The sequence below is a fragment of the Marmota marmota genome, unplaced genomic scaffold, assembly GCF_001458135.2.
Source record: "Marmota marmota marmota unplaced genomic scaffold, marMar, whole genome shotgun sequence".
NCBI lineage: Eukaryota > Metazoa > Chordata > Mammalia > Rodentia > Sciuridae > Marmota > Marmota marmota.
Genome location: NW_025999900.1, coordinates 41,354,731 through 41,376,506, shown reverse-complemented (window position 1 = coordinate 41,376,506; position 21,776 = coordinate 41,354,731). Strand labels below are relative to the sequence as shown.

At 37.1% G+C, this 21,776-nt stretch overlaps 3 protein-coding genes and 1 long non-coding RNA gene across 9 annotated transcripts in view; 2 read left to right on the top strand and 2 right to left on the bottom strand.

Annotated features, from left to right (window-relative positions):
* The window catches only part of Aldh6a1 (aldehyde dehydrogenase 6 family member A1), a 27,026-nt gene extending 24,267 nt beyond the window's left edge, over positions 1-2,759 (top strand). For all 3 annotated transcript variants that reach the window (XM_048798978.1, XM_015493927.2, XM_015493933.2), the window contains one exon: positions 486-2,759. In XM_048798978.1, the coding sequence (XP_048654935.1) occupies positions 486-590 (105 nt within the window). In that variant the 3' untranslated portion in view covers positions 591-2,759. The remainder of the gene's footprint in view (positions 1-485) is intronic.
* Bbof1 (basal body orientation factor 1) overlaps positions 1-21,776 on the bottom strand; it is a 47,800-nt gene that overhangs the window by 9,104 nt on the left and 16,920 nt on the right. For 2 of the 4 annotated variants that reach the window (XM_015493917.2, XM_048798975.1), the window contains 7 exons: positions 16,400-16,480; positions 13,437-13,507; positions 11,792-11,936; positions 9,357-9,850; positions 6,203-6,304; positions 3,660-3,734; positions 3,385-3,493 (listed from right to left, as the gene is read on the bottom strand). In XM_015493917.2, the coding sequence (XP_015349403.2) occupies positions 3,385-3,493; positions 3,660-3,734; positions 6,203-6,304; positions 9,357-9,850; positions 11,792-11,936; positions 13,437-13,507; positions 16,400-16,480 (1,077 nt within the window). The remainder of the gene's footprint in view (positions 1-3,384; positions 3,494-3,659; positions 3,735-6,202; positions 6,305-9,356; positions 9,851-11,791; positions 11,937-13,436; positions 13,508-16,399; positions 16,481-21,776) is intronic. The other 2 variants (XM_048798974.1, XM_048798977.1) reach the window with 2 other exon arrangements.
* Positions 3,016-9,755, top strand: LOC125615319. Its single transcript, XR_007345899.1, has 2 exons — positions 3,016-3,739; positions 9,635-9,755. It is a non-coding gene; the product is annotated as an uncharacterized LOC125615319 (long non-coding RNA).
* Positions 19,790-21,770, bottom strand: LOC107149138 (E3 ubiquitin-protein ligase RNF113A-like). The gene has a single exon (XM_015493907.1). It carries the CDS (start codon positions 21,738-21,740, stop codon positions 20,757-20,759), a length of 984 nt encoding a protein of 327 aa, XP_015349393.1. The 5' UTR covers positions 21,741-21,770; the 3' UTR covers positions 19,790-20,756.

Genomic DNA, 21,776 nt, shown 5'->3' with positions numbered 1-21,776 from the left:
AAGAAGCCAAACATTAAACAGGGATGAGAGGTGGGAGGGAAAGGGAGAGAGAAGGGAAATTGCATGGAAATGGAAGGAGACCCTCAGAGTTATACAAAAGTACATACAAGAGGAAGTGAGGGGAAAGGGAAAAATAATACAAGGGGGACAAATGAATGTCAGTAGAGGGGGCAGAGAGAGAAGAGGGGAGGGGGGATAGTAGAGGATAGGAAAGGCAGCAGAACACAACAGACACTAGTATGGCAATATGTAAATCAATGGATGTGTAACTGATGTAATTCTGCAATCTGTATGTGGGGTAAAAATGGGAGCTCATAACCCACTTGAATCAAAGTGTGAAATATGATATATCAAGAACTATGTAATATTTTGAACAGCCAACAATAAAAAATTAAAAAAAAAAAGTCCTTTCAAAGAAGAATCATGACTTTCCCCACCAGAAGTATATGTTAACTCTCTTTTGTCATTTTCTTTGCTGTCTTTAGGGCATCCAGTTCTACACTCAGCTAAAGACCATCACTTCTCAATGGAAAGAAGAAGATGCTACTCTTTCCTCACCTGCTGTAGTCATGCCTACCATGGGCCGTTAGAACTAAGTTTCTCTAAGACTCAGTTGTCCTGAGAAATCTCCCTTCACTCTTGACCAACTTCATTTGTCAACTTTGCTCAGATCAGATGCTTGGGATTAGAATATGTTGTTGTTCAACTCTTTCTCAGGACTCTTGGCCCCTTCAAATTTGCTGTCGGGAGACCCCTAATGTAACACTAACTTGCTCTTCTTATTTCTGCTTTGAAGGCAACTCTTGTAACTATAATGCTATCTGGAATAAGAGCTTAGTTATCTGTTTTCTAAAACCTTTTCCCCTTTTTTTAATGACCCAAAGGAGGGTAAGGTCAGTGAAGAACCCTTGGATGAGAAAACAGGACAGAACTAGTTCATGAACCTCTGGTGGAGCTTTAAACACAGCCCTTCATCAGTGCCAGTGGGCAAAACCCCTCTGCCAAGATTTCCTGAGCTGCTTGCCCATTCCCTCACTACATAGGTATAATCCATTTCTATTTATCCCAACAATGTGATCACTGCTTTCTTTTCTGCTCAATGCCACTTTGTTGTCCCTGTGATTCATGACCACTAATTCTATAATTGTTCTGGTTCCTGCTTCTTAAAATCAAATCTCAAGAATACCTCAGTGTACAATGGATAAATCAATGTTTTATGTGCCAAATGTTAATTGTCAGAGTTACTTCAATCATTTATCAGTACTTCAGTCATTAATTCAGATGCAATAATTTTCTTAGAAAATTCTTTCAAAAGTTATTTTAGACCCAGAAATCAAGGAGGGTTCCACCCACAAAACCATGTTAGATTCTTGCCTTAAACAAGTCATATATTCTGTTATTTGCCAATTTTTTTTAAAAAAAATATTTTATTTTATTGGTACCAAACATTAAACACAGGGGTGCTAAACCACTGAACCATGTCCCCAGTATTTTTATTTTTTATTTTGAGACAAGGTCTTACTAAGTTGCTTAGCACCTTACTAGGTTAGTGAGGCTGGCTTTGAGCTTGCAATCCTCCTGCCTCAGCCTCCTGAGTCACTGGAATTACAGGCATGTGCCAGCCACCATACCTGGCTTACCAAATTTTATATATTACTCTTTCTTTTTGCCTGGATTTCTCATTAGTGATACTTTTTACTGAGAGAACTCCTCATGTGATTGATTAGGGCCTAATAAATTTCTAAATTTTTCATTACTTAAAATAGTGAAGAAGAAATGCTTTGACAGTCTTCGGTTAATTCAGCTGCCTTTAACCTTTGTTTCTTTGATATGTCTTTTTTTTTTTTTTTTTTTGGTGGCAGATGGGATTGAACCTAGTGATACTTTACCACTGAGCTACATCCCCAGTCCTTTTTAGTTTTGATTTTGAGACAGGGTCTTACTAAGTTGCTGAGGGTCTTGTTAAATTTGGGGGGCTTGGCTTAAACTTGCAATCCTCCTGTCTTGTCCTCCTGAGTCTAACAGGCATGTGCCACTATATCTAATCTTGAAATTAGAATTGAAGTTAATGTGCTCTCTGAACTAGGGGAAGACTTCTGGCTCTGATGGCATAATCCCTTAGCCAGATGGTATCATTTATTTTTCTGTTTCTCCATTAGTCATTTAGTGCTACCCTACTCCATGGGGAGTTATGGAGTGTGAAGTACTTTGAAAATGTTGTGCATGGATAGAATGTCAGAACCTTCAATAATTTAAGGTGACTGAAACAAAATACACTCGGAACCTTACTCTGGGTTTTTGTTTGTTTTTTCTGCCTCCCTACAAGTGAGGCAATAGAAATTTATAGTTTGAGAATACAATTGCCCCTTGTTTTCTGTCTTATAAAACACAGCTGATATTTAATACAATCCAACAACTTCAGACTGGGTTGAATAAAAATTTATTATTGCCTAAATTCCAAGTGGAATTAAACATAACCACGAAGATTCCTAACATTTTCCTTACATTTAAGGAAAATCACTTTTTAAAAAATACTGACTAATCAGAATTGTGTTGCTCTCATTGGAATAAACTCATTTGGCTAACTACTTGCTATTCAAAAGTGTACAGTTGTGTTCATGTTAGTAGCAACTAAAGAATTCAATATTTTTCTCTTTTTTGATCTGATATGGCTTCATTTGAACTTTCTCAGATTGTACATTCTGCTAATTGATTATTCATAACAAATTACAAATAAAAAGCTCCTAAAAAGAAAGAAATCTGTCTTTTTTCTTTTAATGGTGCCATAATTCCTTATAATGCTTTTGTCCCCTAGGTTGTAGTGACTTGGACATAGACTTCTCACCCTATGTCCAAAGTTAAGAGTAATGTCATTATGTTTGTGTTTATATAACAGATAGTATACATTTTGACTATACTGCTCTTTTCCTTTTTTTTTGGTACTGGCAGGGGTGCTTTGCTACTGAGCTACATCTCCAGATCTTTTTATTTTTTATTTTGAGACAGGTGTCTCACACTAAGTTGCTTAGGGCCTCACTAAGTTTCTGAGGCTGGCCTTGAACTTTGATCTTCCTGCTTCAACCTCCTAGACACTGGGATTACAGGAGTATGCCACCACACCAGTAGGCTACTTATTTCAAATGTAATCTACAGGTTTTCTACACTAAAAGAGATACATATCCATTTGTATTTTGTATTTCCAGCGTTAGTGTGATTATTATAAAAATTTCTAGTATCTCATACTAGTGCTATTTGTTATTCATTTCACTGATCCCTGAAAGCTCCTAGATAGCCAGTAGAGAAAACAACTAAGGGTTAGCAAGAAGCTGCATGGGGAAAGGTAATAGCTGTATGTATCACTCAATTAGATTACAGACTCCTTACTTTCTTGGACTCCTGAGATCCTTTTGTATTGGATGATGTCATTTCACTAGAGTCTGATACTTCAACTTGCTGGGTGATAAAGGTTTGATCTTGAAGTTTACTTTCATCCCTGTAATAATGACAAAATAATGAGTACTGCCAATATCCATACCTGGGATGTGGTTCAGAACAGCAACTTCATCATATTATTCTCACTCAACTTGAGTAATGTCAAATGCCCGCAAGAGCCATTGTGATCTGGCTCACATTTGAGACATTGTCAGGAGAGATCTTACCCAAATCCTTTCAATTCTCTACTGTCAGAAACAAAGAAATCTGGAACTGAAGTCCTAGAAGACTGGTTGTATTTCCTGTGGTGAGTAAAATTCAACAAACAATGAGACAGTGTCTCCTTGTATCCTTATATTTCAACTATTAAGAGACAAGTGAAATACTTCAATTGGATGGACTTCTTATTTTCAAAATGAATTTTTACACACATAAAACGTGTTAGGCAAACTAATATATTTGTTTGAAAGTTGAGGTGAATTTAAGAAATGGAAATATTTATGGAGATGATCATAATGAAGGTACTCATACAAGAGTTTGTTTGGGGAGGGGAACAGTGGGAAATTGAACCTAGGGCTTCATGCATGCTAGGCAAGTGCTCTACCACTGAAACTATACCCCAGCCCTATACAACAGCTAATAGTGGAAAAGGGCAAGTTTGAACCAGAGTACCAACAAAAATGTCCAGAAAAATTCCCTTTCACAAAGAGAAATTCAGACCACAGAAAGATTATTCAGTGAGGAGATAGGCCCAGTAAGAAATTTTTTTTTCTTTAAATTTTGGAAAGTTTTAAATTTTGAGTTTTAGAACAGGAATAAATATATCACAAATTTTCTAATTTAAGTGAGTTTAATAGAGACAAAAAGGATGGTACATTGATATCTCAACAGATACATACCCCATTCCTAAAACTTGTTTTCAATTAGATGCCTTTGAAAGCAGCATAAAACACTGAAAATCTGACTAAATAGTCTAATGGTAATATGTGAAAGAATACTTTAGACACTAAAGTATCTAAAGACCTAAGTAGTTACTAATGCATTGATTTATTGTAGCCAGTTATTGATTATCCCCACTAAGATCAATCACAAATAAATGTACTGTACTGTTGGATTCACAACCATGTACTACTATCAACTATGAACTCTTAACCAACTTCATAATCATTCCACTTGCCTTGGTTGACCTTTTATCATCTAACTACTCCCCCATCTGGTTTGAGTTTTCTCAATCTTTTCAACATTCTACCATCTATTCCTGTCTTATTGTTCTTTTATCTAATGCTGGCATGAAGTTTCAACAGGCTTAAACTTACTTCCATTATGAGTCAGGTTCAAGTTCATTGCTTGGGTTTGAACTCTTTTACTCTAATTCCTTTGTTTCTCCAAGGCTGAAAATAACATATAGTATGGAACTAGAGGCCTAGATCTCTAGCTATATTTCTTGAATAGGAAAAAGTTAACTTAGCTGAGTAAAGTGTTGCACCTATAATTATAGGGACTCAGGAGGCTGAGACAGGAGGAGTGCAAGTTCAAGGCCAGCCTTAGCAAGCTAGTGAGGCCCTAAGCAATTTAGTGATACCCTGTCTCAAAATAAATAAATAAAAACATAAAGGGCTGGGGAGGGTCTGTGGCTCTGTGGTAAACACCCCTGGGTTCAATCCTTGGTTACCCCCCCAAAAAAAAAAATCAGCTCAAGCCTTTATTCTCCCATATAGAGCATAAAGTCATTGAGATTAGGTGTGATGTCCTTACCTGTTCAACACTATATCCTCAATAAATAGCATGTACTCAATATGTATAAGTTAGGTGAATTAAGAGATAGATTAAATAAAATTTAAAACTTTATCTCAAACTGGCTTTCTGGTTTTGTTTTGTTTTGTTTTTGTGGTACTGAGGATTGAACCCAATACCACAAAAACAGTGGATAAAACACAGTGGAGAAACTAATCATCAAAAGGAATTATTGGAGGGGCTTGGGTCTGTGGCTTAGTGGTAGAGCACTTGCCTCACATGTGTGAGGTACTGGGTTCGATCCTCAGCACCACATAAAAAAATAAATAAATAAAATAAAGGTATTGTGTCCATCTACAACTAAAAAAAATACATAAAAAAGGGATTATTGGAATACCTGTGGATTTCTGTTTTCCCTTCTATATCTCTTATATTAGAGAGTCCCTTGATGAATAATCACCTTTAAATTATTTACTTATTTTTAAAAACCAATAAAACCTAAACAGTTTCTATGCTTTTCTGAAGATGCTATACATTTAGTTGAGCAATGTAACTTAGCAAGCATTATGGTAAACATCATCCTAAATATCTAAGATAATTTTCCCCCTTTAATTCCAAGTCATCTTTTGTCTTCATGTCTCCTCATTCCTATTCCTTATCTCTTAGAGTTACAGTAGCTAAGCAGTAGAACCCTTTTAGCCCTTTTAGTTTTTCTAGTCCTTAATTTTTGGGGGGGCGGGGGGAGGACCTGGAATTGAACTCAAGAGCGCTTAATTACTGAGTCCCAGCCCCAGCCCTTTTTTGTATTTTATTTAGAGACAGGCTCTCACTGAATTGCTTAGGGCCTTGCTAAGTTGCTGAGGCTGGCTTTGAACTATCGATCATCCTGCCTCAGCCTCCTGAGTCACTGGGATTACAGGCATGCATCACTACGCCCAGCTATGTATTCCTTTTAATTCTAAGAATAAATTCATTGTTCCTATGTGGTTTCTAAGTTCAATAACACTGGTATTTCACTGTAGAAGTAGGAAATTACCTAGGAATAAAACCATTCATTTTTGCAAAGAGCAATCTCAAGACTTTTTCCTTCTGCTCCCAGGTCAAATCTGCAATATCCACATTTCTTTCAGTACTTGTCCTAAAGAATTCAAAGGGAAAAAAAAGTGAAAAGGAAAAATGTAGTCAAAGTAAACATCTTTTCTTGTTAAAAAATATGAAGTATGGGGCTGAGTTTGTGGCTCAGCCATAGAGCACTCGCCTAGCACATGTGAGGCCCTGGGTTCGATCCTCAGCACCATATAAAAATAAATAAATGAAGGTATTGTGTCCAACTACAACTAAAAAATAAATTTAAAAAATATGTAAACGTAAGAAAAAATCCATACCATAACTGAATACTATATAATGACTATAAACTATATCCATTACAAAAATCACAAAATTGAAAAGGTTATTAATATAGTAGACAACCCAAAATGTTATGTAGTCATTAAGATGAAAATGACAAGAACTATAACAACATGAAAAAGATTTGTACTCAAACATTAAGCAAATAAGCAAAATAGAATGTTGTAATATAGCATTATGTATTTATATATACTTCAAAGACAAAGGGAACAAGAAAAAAGTTATTTGTTGAGATTATTGATAGGTATTTTTTTAACATTTCTTTAAAAAAAAAAAACCTAACTGAGAAAACAGAGTGATAAAAAGTAAATCTGGAAAATAACATGGAAATTAAATTATAATCTATTTTTCTTTACCTCTAAATAAGGATGCAGCTAAGCTTTTCAGGCAGGTCTTTATCTATACTATAACTTTTCCAGTCTACTTGCTATTTGTAAAAGCTAATGTGTATTTATGTTGTATAATTCAGGAAATATTTTACATTTAAGTCAGAGGGATTAGTTTGTTGTTGTTGATGTTTTGTTTTTCCTTTTTTTTTTTTTTTTGTTCTGCAGTATTAGGGATTGAACCCAGGGGTGCCATATCTCTAAGTTATACCTCCATCCTTTTTTATTTTTTTATCTTGAGCTAAAAAGTTTTTAAATTTATTTTTTGTGCTGGGGATTGAACCCAGAGATGCTTTACCAGTGAGCTACATTCCCAGCCCTTTTGATTTTTTGTTTTGAGACAGGGTCTCACTAAATTGCTTAGGGCTACTGGGCGCACACCTGTAATTCCAGCAGCTCGGGAGACTGAGTCAGGAGAATCAAGAGTTCAAAGCCAGCCTCAGCAACAGCAAGGTGCTTAGCAACTCAGTGAGACCCTGTCTCTAAAATACAAAAATTAGGGCTGGGGTTGTGGCTCAGGGTTTGAGTGTCCCTGAATTCAATCCCCAGTACCAAAAAAAAAAAAAATTGCTTAAGGACTCAGTTGCTGAGGCTAGCCTTAAAAGCCTCAGCTTCCCTAGCTGCTGAGATTACAGGTATGCATCACCACACCCAGCTAAAAAAATTTTTATCTTTTTTTATTTTAGGGTCTCACTAAGTTGTCCAGGCTAGCCTTGAACTTGCAGTATTCCTACCTTAGTCTCTCAAATAGCTGGATTTATAGGTGTACATGAGAGCAAAACCTGAAAGTTTAGGGGTTTTTTTAATATAAAATTTTTTTAGTGTAGACGGACACAATGCCTTTATTTTATTTATCTATTTTTATGCAATGCTGAAGATCAAACCCAGAGCCTCCCTCATGCTAGGCAAGCGCTCTACCACTGAACTATACCCACAGCCCTGAAAGTTTTAGGTTTTACCTTCTGATTACCATATACTTCAGTTGTCCTTCCAATCTGCCTCTTAAATAGTTGCTGCAGATTGAAGCTAGGGCCTTGAACATGTTCTGCACATGCTTTACCACTGAGCTACACTTCCAGCCCCCTGATGATGCAATATTTTAAACACCACTTCAGCCATGCTGGTAGAGGTGATAAGTTGCCCAGTAGCAAAAATATTACACAGAAGGCAGAAAAGGAAAAGCACAGTTTCTGCAATAACAATGTGGGGAATCGTTTAACCTCCTCTGAAATTTTATAACAGTATACAGTAGAAAAAAGGTGTATGGGAAACTGCCTTATGTACAGTAGAGATTCAAGTTACTTATTAAATAAAAAAGGAACAATTATAGTCAATTGCTTTGTATTAAAAGTGGCATTCTGAATGTGACAATAAGATAATACATTATAATATTAGTATATATGTTTTTTTAAAAGTATCATCATCTTTTCAGAAGCTTCCAGAGGCCACTGGCACATCCAATCTTCCCAATAGCTACAAAATTAAAAAACACCTACAAATTAGTCACTTCAAAATTAATTGTAGGGGACTGGCTGGGTATGGTGGTACACATCTGTAATCCCAGCTACTGGGGAGACTGAAGCAGAAGGATCATAAGTTTGAAGATAGCATGGGCTGCCTATAATCTCAGCAACTACGGAAGCTAAGGCAGGAAGACAGCAAGTTTGAGGCCAGCCTTAGCAACTGAGAAAGGCCCTAAGCAACTTAGTGAGACCCTGTCTCGAAAAATAAATAAACAGATAAATAAAAAGGGCTGGTGATATAGCTTGGTATAAAGCACCCCTGGATTCAATCTCCAGTACCAAAAAATAAAAATAAAAATCTATATGGTTAGATATTATTGTTTTCATCTCAAGATAGCAAAGGAAGTAGTACAAAATATCTGCGAAACCTATGCTTATCAAAAATGTTTAACTTAAATCTAATGAAGCCTTTATAACTAATTTCTAATTTTAACAAAATAAGAGTCCAGGTACAGTGGTGCACACCTATAATCCCAGAAGCTCAGGAGCCTGAGGCAGGAGGATTTCAAGTTCAATGACACCATAAGCAATGGCAAGGCACTAAGCAACTCAGTGAGACCTGGTCTCTAAATAAAATACAAAATAGGGCTGGGGATGTGGCTTAGTGGCCAGAGTGCCCCTAAGTTCAATCTCCAGAACACCCCCCACCAAAAAAAAAGAAAGAAAGAAAAATAGGGTACCTACTAAGAATACATACTAAACTCCTCATACTCTGCTGAATAAGGATTGCAAAGTTAAATCAATTCCCAACTCAAGTAACTTGCTGAGAAATCTATTCTAATTGATTATCAAACTAAACTTTTCTGAGTTCTTATTTCATCAAAGGGCAAAAAAAATGACTGTACAAAAGATAATAAAAAGTGTTAATCAGTACCATTTTTCAGCCTCCATAAGATCCTGATTCACACTATTGGTGCTGTGTTCTCTGCCATCAAATGTCCTGATTAGAGGATATTCTGTTTTTCCTGCATATGCCTTTCTCATTTTTACATTGAAAGCATCTTGTGCTATCTGCTTATAATGCTTTCTGCTGAGTAAGATCTGTTGCTTCACTTGATGTAGAGCATCTAAAAAGAATCTTTCCACTTCTGTTCTCTCATCCAGGATGTTCTTGGCCAGCTTCTTCACACGATTCATTTCCTTGTCTTTCAGCTGAAGAAGGTGTTGCAGCTTGTCAATTTCCCCCCGACCTGCTTGGTTCTCTATAATTGCCTGTTGCTGCAGTTTTGAAACTTCAGTCTCAAACTCTTTGGTCATAAAACTCAAAGCCTTCTCCAAGTTTACCACCTTCTTTCGAAGAACTTGGATTTGTGTTCTCTGCTGAGTAAGTTGCAAAATCTTTTCCTTAATCAATAGATCATTGATCTCCTAAAAACAGATGAAAGAAGGGAGAGTTCTTTAATCATTTCAAACTAATTTCCATTATTTCATGAGATTTGAGTTTGATACAAGGGTAAGAAGGATTATTTTAATATTTATGTGTAAAGAAAGTAACAAACACCCTAAGACCCTTGTCTGGAAATGTGATTTTACTGATTATGAAGTTTCAAACTTCCTCTAAAATTCTGAAAGGTTAAATATTTTATATTATCTAAATCAATAAGGGGCTGAGGTTGTGGCTCAGAGGTAGAGCGCTTGCCTATCAAGCATGAGGCACTGGGTTCGATCCTCAGCACCACATAAAAATAAACAAAGATACTGTGTCCACCTATAACTAAAAAATAAATTAAAAAAAATAAAATCAACAAAACTAATGGCTATGTAATGGAACTTGTGGTAGTCTCCTAGTTGCCTATTCTGGTATTCATTTTCCATTTTTCTTTGCTCCTTAATAATAAAACCCCAATTTTATTAAGGAAGGAAGTAGAGCCAGCTGAAAATCCAAGCCTTCCTTGTAGTTCAGCATATTGAAATTCTGGTCAATGAGATATAAGTGGAAATACGTGTGAGATTTCCAGGAAGACCTCTAAATCTAAAAGGGTACTTTTTTTCTTGTTGTCCTTCCCCTTCCTTCTGTTTAGAATAATGGTTAGAGCTCCAGCAGCCACCTTGGCCATGAGTTAACTTTGAGGCTATAAGCCACATGTTGCAGAGAAGAGTTAAAGAAGCTAAATATCTTTTGATTTTGTTGCACTACCATTCCTGTTCTGGATTGCTTACCATCAGGGGTCCTCATGTGGTGATGCCACAGATGTCATGTCCGTTACAGTCAAACTTATTCTTAGGTGATTCAGGAATCAACTATACTCAAAGGAAAATGAATATTCTAAAGGTAGTAGGCAATAAGAATCATATTTATGTTTCTGATAAGAGTCATATTTATAAAGTCAAGTATAATGCTTCTTATAAATTATTCTGTAGTGGCACCCCCTTTCTCCACAGAAAAGTCTTAACTGGGCTTCTCCAGAAATCTTCACAATGGCTGATTTTAGGACTGTCAACAAAAGAGTCTATACAAAAGAGTTCAATTTAGATAAACATTCTATTTTCATGTTTCCCTATCTTACTTGGCCACTGACAGGGAAGAAATCAACACTCCAGGTGCTGGACACCCCATTACTAGTTTTTCACAAACATGTATCCAGTATAGTAGTTTATAGAAATGTGCAAAAAAGGCCTCTGGCCTTGAGCTAGGCTTCACAGAGATGTCTATATTCCTAGCATAAGAGAAGATACTTGGCTGGGGTTGTGGCTCAGTGGTGGAGCACTCGCCTAACATGCACAAGGCACTGGGTTCGATCCTCAGAACCACATAAATGTAAAATGGAGATGTTGTATCCACCTAAAACTTAAGAATAAATATTTTTTTAAAAATAAGAGAAGATACCAATTAGGATCCATGGTAACAGCTGGAAGGGGAAGGAAAGAAAGGGGAGAAAAAGCTCTCCCCTTCTCGGAGGTTGTCCTTGAAGAGTTAACTTGCCCAAAACAGAGAAAGGAAAAGCTGCTTTTATATAAACTTCTGCAGACTGTGAACTTCTGAGCCTCTCCCCTTATATGCTGGGTATAAGATTCTGAAACTACCTGAACTTGGGGTTCAGGGGATTAATTGATTATAGCAAAAGCTGTGCCCTCTGAACCTGGCTGCAGCCAAATAAAACTGTTTCTTGCTATCTTCAATGCCTTGCCATGTCTGTCCCTACAACAATTCACTAATTCATCTTTTCAGATAAGGAAACTGCAGCATCCAGACAGAAAAAAAAAATGGTCCTATTGTCCTTCTGTATCCTTAAATTAGTCAATTCTTGATATTCATCAACTCAATCATTAAAAAAAAAACTAGGAAACAGTGTAAATGAGAGTGGGAACCTTTTGATGTAAAAGGAAAGTATGATTCTCTTGCAACTTCTCAGAGTTTTTTTGTAGAGCATCAGCTTCCTTCAGGTGGTATGTGAGAGCTTTCTGGAGACAAATATTCTCTTTAAAAACATTTCTTCCAGCAGCATTCAATTGCCTAAAAGAGATATAAGATTACAAAATATAGGCCCAAGTTTTCGATATTATCAAATGAGAACAATGATTGTTTTATTCTCTAACATTAATAATGACAATCACTGGGCCAGAAATGTAGTTCAGTAGTAGTGCACTTGCCTAGCAGCTTATGATAGATACTCAATAGTTAGGTGGGAATCTTGTTACAAAGTTCTCACCCTATAGGAAAGTGCAAAGTGATGTGTTACTTTCAGTTGTTGAGTTTCCCATGCTCTCTCCTATCCAGATGACAACTGAAGAACTCCAAAACAGCAGAGGTACAAAATGAAATCATCCCAGGTTCCTGAATCACCACTGGAGAAGAGTTGCCCAATCCACATTGGATTGTTACAGAAACAAGAAATAAACCATTGAGACCTGGGAGTTCAATAGTTAATATAAGATACCTTAGTGTTGCTTCCACTAATACATCTCATAACAATCCTGCAAATCTACTATTATTAGCCCCATTTTTATTTATCTATTTATTTATTTATTTTTATTTTTTGGTACTGGGGATATAACCTAGGATACTTAACCATTGAGCCACATCCCCAGCCCCTTTTTAGTTTTTGAGAAGGGGGTCTCACTAAGCTGCTTAAGGCTTTACTAAGTTGCTGAAGCTGGCTTTGAACTCAGGATCCTCTTGCCTCAAGCTCATAAGTCACAAGAATGACAAATGTGCACCACAACACCCAGCTATTATTAACCCCATTTTTAGATGAAGAAAAATTTCAAGAAAGTTAAATAGCTGAGCACAGTGGCATACTCCTGTAATCCCAGCAGCTGGGAAGGCTGAGGCAGGAGTATCATGAGTTCAAAGCCAGCCTCAGCAAAAGCCAGGCTCTAAGCAACTCAGTGAGACCCTGTCTCTAAATAAAATATAAAATAGGGATGGGGATGTGGCTTAGTGGTTGAGTGTCCCTGAGTTCAATCTGCTACCAAAAAAAAGTATACATATTGAGAACCAAAGTCTAACTTCAAGGCCCAGATTCTCTCTACCACACCATGCTATTACAGAATGGTTAGAGGGAAAGGAGTAGAGAACATAAAGAGAACAGTTAGGGAGAATAGACCAGAACATTTGAAAAAGGCAAGCCAGAAGAGGAGGTGGAAGACAAGAAGATAAAAAGAAGTCAGGTGCAGTGGTACATGCCTATAAACCCAGACACTTGGGAAAGTGAGGCAAGAAGATCACAAATTAAAGGTCAGTCTTGACAACTTAGCAAAACACTATCTCAAAATGAAATAAAGATGGCTAGGGATATAGCTCAGTGATTTCCTAGCAAGTGTGAGGCCCTATGTTCAAACACCAGTATTGTCAAAAAAAAAAAAAAAAGGTCTGAGTATATGGCTCAGTATTAGAGCACTTGCCTAGCATGCACAAGGCCCTGGGCTTGATTCCCAATCTGCCACCAAAAGAAAGAAAGTAGACTAGCAAAGAAGAGAGGCTTATTTGAAAAAAGAGGCAGCAATCTCTTACGTCACAGCTTCATGGTGGGCTCTCTCTGCCAGCGTTACTATCTTCTTTTCAGCCTCTTTTTCTAGTCGGTGCTAAAAAAAGAAAATGGTCAGTTTAAAATAGTTATATCTTCAACAACAGTTCTAAGAGATTAACGATTATTATTTACTTTTCACAATAACACTATGAAATAGATAATATTATTATCCCCAGAAACAGTGACCTAGGAAAAGAGAAATAAATGGCTTTCCCAAAATTATATTGTCAGGAAGTGGCAGAGCAAAGATTCGTACATAGGCAATCTGATGTTATATAGCCTCCCTAGTGAGTAGTCAAATAAATAAGAGAATAAATAGGCTCTGATAAGAGCTATACATGAAATACATGGGAGTAATAAGGGAGGCAGTAACTGGGGGAGGTCATTTTAGGCTGGAGTATAGGAAATCTCTGAGGAAATGACATTTGAGCTCTAGAGAATGAGCCATAGCTTAAAGAAGAACATCTCAGGAAGAGGCAGTAGTCAAGCACAAAAACATGGAAGTAAGCAGAACTTTGTGGTTCAAGAAACAGAAAGGAACTAGTATGGCAGTATGTAAAAACATGGATGTGTAACCGATGTGATTCTGCAATCTGTACATGGGGTAAAAATGGGAGTTCATAATCCACTTGAATCAAATGTATGAAATATGATATGTCAAGAGCTTTGTAATGTTTTGAAAAAATAAATAAATCAAAAGAAACAGAAAGGAATAAATGGGAAAACAAAATCAAATCAAACAACAATGATCTGGGGAAATCATATACGACCAGGTGGAGCGTGCAAAGCATGAGATGAATGACAGACCTATTGGAAAGCCCAATGCCTTCTGAAGCAGCAGCTCTGGAATTCAAACCAGTAGAGAAATACCCATGAAATCTGTAACAACAGGGCGAGGCAGATATTGCTGAGGATGACCAGTTAAACTTAATTCCCATCTTCCTTTTTCCTTCCTAATGCTACTAGTGGCCGAAAAAACAAAACATTCACTTTCCCAGCAACCTTTATAACATGGTTCTGGCCAATGAAATCTAAGAAGAAATCTGCTAAAAGCTCTAGGAAATGTATTATGGCTTCCAGATAAAAGGGGCAGATACATCTGGAGGATCCCCTCATTCTTGCCTTAAACACAAAGAAAGATTGAAGCTATTGTCATCATATTGCAACCATGAGAGAAAGACCAGGAGCCATCTACTCTCAGAATAATCCTATTTATATAAGCACATTACTCAGGTATTCTGTAAACTGACCAAGTACTTCTAAAGAGATCAGATTGGGGTGGAGTAGAAGGGAAATGCAACTGAGAGCATCCTATTCCTGGCCATTCCAGGAAAAGTCTCAGAGGGAAAGCACCAGGGTGCTGCTCCCGTCTTACTCCCTTTAGGTAATTCCATACACAAACTAGAAACCTAGAGCCACTGTGTGTGTGGTGTGTTGGGGATGGAAGCCAGAGTCTCACACATACTAAGCACACAATCTTCCACTGAACTAACCCTAACCACTTTTCAAAGTAATTCCTTTTACCTAAACTTCATGAATACTTATTTGCCCCACCCTCAACTCCCTACATCCCTATCAATTTCTGAATCTACCTCAATTATTTCCTAAGAATGAAAAATTAAAGAAACAATTAAAAGAATAAATTAAAATCATACAGCCTCTGAAAACAAAAACAAACCCCCCTCCCAAAAAAAGAAAAGTATTCCAACATACTTCCTATAATTTGGAGAATTAACTTCAGAGACCCAGAGAAGCCAGGAAGTTTGTGATGTGCTAAGAAACATTTTTGAGCCCCCTTTTATTAACATCCTTGGCTCCACTAGACTAGGCAAACATTTTCATGCTCACACTAGAGTGATTTCTCCAATTCCCTCTCCCCTATATAGGGACAGAGGTAGCTTTAATTGTACCAGGGGAATACCAAGCTGAGACTTGAAGCCTTTATAAAATGACAATCCTTCTTGAGAACAACTTAAGTGTCTATCAATTGATGAATGGATAAAGAGCATGTGGTACATATTCACAATGGAGTATTTTTTCAGCCTTACAAAGAATGAAATTCTTTGTGTGGCCGAAAATACAACATAATAATACAACATAAATAAAATTAAATGATCTGGATGAAATGGAGATCATTATGCTTAGGGAAGTTTGCCAGGCCCAGAAAGACAAGTAATGTAGGATCTCATTCCTATGTGGAATCTAAAACAGTTGGGCTGGGGATGTGGCTCAAGCAGTAGTGTGCTTGCCTGGCATGCGTGCAGCCCAGGTTCGATCCTCAGCACCACATATAAACAAAGATGTTGTGTCCACCAAAAGCTAAAAAATAAATATTAAAATTCTCTCTCTCTCTTTTAAAAAAAATAAATAAATAAAACAGTTGATCTCAGAAATTGAGAGTAAAATGGTGGCTATTTCAGGCCAGGGAGAGTGGTGTGGGAGATGGAGAAGGGTTGATCAGTGAGTGCTAAGTTATAGTTAGGAGCAAGAAGATGGTGGGGTGCTATTACACAGTAATATAACTATAAATAACAACAATATACTGTAAGTTTCAAAAAACAGAAGATTCTGAAAGTTTTCCTCATAAACAAATGATAAATGTGTGAGGAGATAGGTTATTGTTTAACCTGATTTAAACATGTATACATGTATTGAAACATTATATGGTACTCCATTAATATGTACAATTTTGTTTTTATTTATCAGTTAAAATAAATTTTAAAAATTAAGAAAAAAAATTAAGAAAATGAATGAAAGGGGGGAAAGGACTGGAACATTGAGATTTGTATATTAAAAAGTTTTGTTTTCTCTTATTTTTATCTGTTATGAATTGATAATAATCTAATAAAATGCCAAATGGAAGGTTGGTATATTTCAGAATGCATGTATATACACTTATGTTGTTCTGGTAAACAAAACATTTCTTAATTAACCCTAACATTCTTACCTTTTCTTCAAAAAATCTGCTCTCCAATCTGCTAAGAGATTCCTGATGTTTCTTCTCTGTATTTCTTAAATTTTCCTTCAGCTAAAATTTAAAAAACAAAAACTGGTCAATAGGAAATGGGGTTGATTGGGACATATTCCTAGAACATTCCCAATATAGAAACATTTTCTGATAAACATTAATTTTCCTAGTGCTGAACACAAAAATTTAAGTTTCCTCACCCCTGAATATACCATATTTCCCTCAATCTTCTACAGATTTATAAGAACAGTATTGAGGTGTTTTTTTGGATTTTTTGTTTTAAAATTTAATTTATAATTTATGTATTTTTTGTTTTTTATTTATTTATATATATATATATATATATATATATATATATATATATATTTTTTTTTTTTTGCCAGTGGACCTTTAATTTATTTATTTATATTCAGTGTTGAGTATCAAACCTAGTGCCTCACACTTGTTAGGCAAGCGCTCCACCATTGAGCCACAACCCCCGCCCCAGTATTGAGTTTTTAAAAGATTTTCATGATCAGTAGTTCTCAGGGCATTCAGATAAGTTGTTCTCATCATATTTTCCAAATATCATTTCAAATGTGGAATCATAAAATTTTGGAATTGGAGGGATGTTCCCATGCCAGAGTAAACTGTGGTCCTGAACCATTGCCTGGCTCCTGTGCCTGCAGGCTGCTGCCACTGAAGCAAGTTGCACAGTGGGGAAATTAAAAACAAAAGAAAAGAATTGGAAGTATGTTAGGAGTCAGACTATATAATTCCCCCACCTAATATAGGAATCCCTTCTGAGAAAAATGTTTTGAGACAGAAATATCACTAATTCAAGTCTCATTAATATATCAGACTCTTCTCAAATAGTTCCTATTAAAAAAAAAAAAACTCTTCCTAATATCAATCTAAAAAATATCTCCCCATGATTCCCATGGGTGGATACTACTTCTATTATTAAAATGATATAGAATAAAAAAGGCTATAAAATTATTTTAAGTAAAGAAATATGAACTAATTTAGAATGATGATCCTGAAGTCTATATTACTGGAAATAATAAGTCTGACTGAACATGGTAGTACATACCTGGAATCCCAGCATTTCAGAGGCTGAGGCAGGAGGATGGCATGTTTCAGGCCAACCTGGGCAACTTAGTAAAACCCTGTCTCAAATTTTAAAAATTCAAAATGGCTGGAAATGTAGCTTGAGGTAGAGTACCCCCAGGTTCAAATCCCAGTACCAGCAAAAAATAAATAATAAAAATAAGATTGAGGGGCTGGGATATAGCTCGGTTGGTAGAGTGCTTGCCTTATATGCACAAGCCCCTGGGTTCAACCCCCAGCACCACATAACACACAAAAAACAAACAAACAAACAAACAAACAAATAAATAAAATAGGCATCTGGCATACTTTACCATTCATACCACAAAAAAAGGCAATAAAGGCCTGGAGCTGTGGCTCAGCAGTAGCGCACTTGACTGATATATGTGAGGCAATGGGTTTGATTCTCAGCACCATGTATAAATAAATAAAATAAAGGTCTATCAACAACTAAGAAAAAAATTAAAGAAAAAGAAAGGAGGGTTGGGGTTGTGTGACTCAGTGGTAGAGTACTCACCCTCGTGTGTGAAGCACTGGGGGTTCCATCCTCAGCACCACATAAAAATAAATAAAATAGAAAGATATTGTGTCCATCTACAACTAAAAAATTAAAAAAAAAAAGAAAGGCAATAAAGTCAAGAGGTTCCTCTCTCACCAGCTGTTTGACATGGTCTCAAGTTGCCAGGATAAAAAGAGGATAGTAATAGTACTAACCTCATAGGGATTGGTAAGGATTCAGTAATAAATAATGCATGTAAAGTACTTAGCATAGTATCTGTTTAATATATAAATTAGTGAATATCATGTCTAAAACTGTCCTTCCTATATGGAACAATTTTCCTTTGTGTAATCTCTGTTCTGCTCACTAAATCTCCATTTTATATGATCTCTTTGAGATTTTTTTTTTTTTAAATGAGCACCATTTTATTTATTTTGGGGGGTACCAGGGGTTGAACTCAGGGGCACTCGCCCACTGAGCCACAGCCCTATTTTGTATTTTATTTAGAGACAGAGTCTCACTGAGTTGCTAAGCACTTCACCTTTGCTGAGGCTGGCTTTGAACTCGAAATCCTCTTGTCTCAGCCTCCCAAGCCACTGGGATTACAGGCATGCGCCCAGCAGATGTATTTCTTTCTTCCTAAAATTTAATACACCTTTTTAAATGGCCACATATGGTCAAAGACTTTCAAACATATATCAATTTAGCTGAGTATGGTGGTGCATACCTGTAATCTGTGACTCAGGAGGCTGAGTTCCAGGTCAGCCTCAGCAACTGAGAAAGGCCCTAAGCAACTTGGTGAAACCCTGTCTCAAAATAAAAATGAAGATAATTGAGGGGCTGAAGTTGTGGCTCAGTGGTAGAACACGTGCCTAGCATGTGTGAGGCACTGGATTCCATCCTCATCACCACATAAAAACAAATAAATAAAACAAAGGTGTTGTGTCCATCCAACGAAAATAAATTAAAAAAAAAAAAAAAAAAAAAAAAACGACTGAGGATGTAGGTCAGTGATAAGGTTCCCTGAGTTTAACCTTCAATACTCCCCTCAAAATTAAGGTCAACTCATGAATTTATAGAAATACTTTCTATTAAAGAGTGTGGTGATAGCCCTTTCATATACCATTAGACTTCTCCAAAAATCTATAATTAATAAATCTTTCAAGTGATTAGCAGGCAATGTACATCACAAATTGTTAGAAGTTCATGTTCTTTTTTTCAGAGATGGGGTCTTACTATGTTGCCCAAACTGGAGGGCAGTGAATATTCACAGGCACAATCTCAGTACTGATCAGTACTTGCAACCTGTTGGTCCCATTTCCAGGTCACCATATTGATGTCAAACTTAGTGTGAACACCCAATAGGCATATTGCACTATAGCCTGGAACTCCTGGACTCAAGCAATCCTCCTGCCTCAGCCACCTGTGTAGCTGGGACTATAGGCATGTACCCATCACAACTGATGTCATGTTCCTAAATTATATATTCCAATTCTAAGAAGTATCCTAAAAACTAATTAAAGATATAGAAATTGGGTTTTTTTTAAATGTTTATTTTTTAGTTGTGGTTGGACACAACACCTTTGTTTTACTTATTTATTTTTATGTGGTGCTGAGGATTGAACCCAAGGCCTCACACACACTAGGCAAGTGCTCTACCGCTGAGCCACAACCCCACCCAGATATAGAAATTTCTTTATGCTTTAGATGTACATCATACTTTATAATAGTGAGAAATTAGGAAAAAAGTCCAAATATCCTACAGAAAAGGAACTAATAAATTCATGTCTATCCAATGGAATCCCATGCATTTATTCAAAAAGATTTTATAGGAAAATACCACAGCATTGAAATATATTCATAATATATGATGTGAAAAATTAGGTTAACAACTTGTAAAACATCACTTTACTTCTAAAAAAATAGCATACATTTTAAACTATATTTCAACATAGAATAACAAAGGAAAGACTACACCAAAATATTAACAATGGTTATCTCTTGGTTGTATAATTGTGGGGGCTGGAGTTATTTTTATTTTCTTTTTTTATTCTCTAAGTTAAATTTGCTAAAATGAACATTATCAAAAGTAACAAAAATAATAACTTCAATTTCCAATATATGTTTCTTCTGTTAGGCAGATAGAAATCCACTTTTTTCTTTAAGAATGTATGCCTTGAATACTTTTTGATACTCCAAATATAATTAGTCTCTTTTCAAGTTGTACAACAAATTCTATATACACAGTAAAATGTCCCTAATGTATACCTCCAATTTGAAGTTCATAGGCCCCTATGCCTGTCTCATTTATTCCACATTTGGAATTCCACAGAATCATCTTATTTTTCCCATAAACTTGTAACTTTTGCCTTTGAATTTGAAGTCCTCAACAGCCCTCTTTGAAAGGTCTGAAATCTATTCTTCCAGTAGGTGGCAACGTTGGTCTTTTCAAAAAATCACCATGACCCATTAGAATGTTAACCCATTTTGATTCAAGATATATATCTAGACATGGGTTGGTTATGTTAAGAGTTTCTCAAAATTTAACTATATTGCTTCAATTTGCAGCATTTTTATATAAAACAAAACTTTATATTCCGTCTAGAAAATCTTGATATTCCTTTAATCATGGTTGTTTTGGGGTGTTCGTAGGATTACCAAAAGAAAAACAAAATATTTATTTTGAGATTTGACAATTATGGAAAACCTAGGTAATGAGGATTAGACCCCATGGGGGTCTCCTGAGATCTAAGAAGCACTGCCCTCTGCTGCAGCTCGATGCTTCTCCAGTTTAGCAATCAATTCTTTCGCGGGATTGAAGACACCGTTAGTCTGCTGGTCACAGACGTAACAGCGCGGGGTGGTGCGATAATGCTGTAGTGCACAGTTTTCACAGAAATAATGCCTGCATTTGGTAACGACTGGGTTCTGGAATGTCTGACGACAGATGAAACACTTGAATGGTATTTCCTCATCATCGCTTCCCACTTCATAATTTTCTTCTTCATAATCACCGTATCGACCCTCATCAAGCTCACGTTCTATCTGCCAACCGTGCTTGTAATCTGAACGGTCATGGAGGAATTTGCAGCTGTCTCCGAAGCCGCAGAAGCCAGTCTCCTTGTAGTCCTTACAGATGTCGGGCTGGTAATCCCAGCGCACGGTCGCTCGGAGATGCTCAGGGGCTCGGATGGGGCCCTTCCTCACCATCCCGGAGGAGGCATTGCCCATAGACGTGTCCTTGGGCTTTATGAATTTCTGGTAATTATTGATTCCCCGATAGATCTTGTCATCTTCTTTGCCCCTCAGTTCCTCCTGGATCTTCTGGCTGCGCTCAAAGATGGCTTGGGCGTCGCGCTCCTTCTCTGTGTCCAGCTCATAGACAGCTGTCGCCCCCATATCCTCTGGCCCCACAGGCTTCGCCGAGCGGGTGGACCTGTAGACCACACCTAGACTCTCCTCCTCCTCCTCCTCCTCGCTACTGAAGTTGCCGTGGGCCGCCTTCTGCCTTCCGCTGCCGCGGGTCTTCTGTATCATTGGATTGTGGGTCGCCCGCTTCTTCTCTGGTCGAACCACAGAGCTGCCTTCGTCACTACTGCTACCGCTTTCCCCGAGCTCCGGGTCACACACCCGACGCTTTCTGCGGCCTGCAGCCCCTTTCCGTCCGGGCTTTTTAAAGAGGAAGGGACACACCTGGTCTGTCGACTTTCCTGGAGACACCCGCTCTGCCATCTTGGAGGCTCGCGCGCCTAAACCGCTGCGGCGCGC

Coding starts and splice junctions, on each gene's coding strand:
- LOC107149138 (XM_015493907.1), bottom strand. CDS start 21,740: ATGGCAGAGCGGGTGTCTCCAGGAAAGTCGACAGACCAGGTGTGTCCC.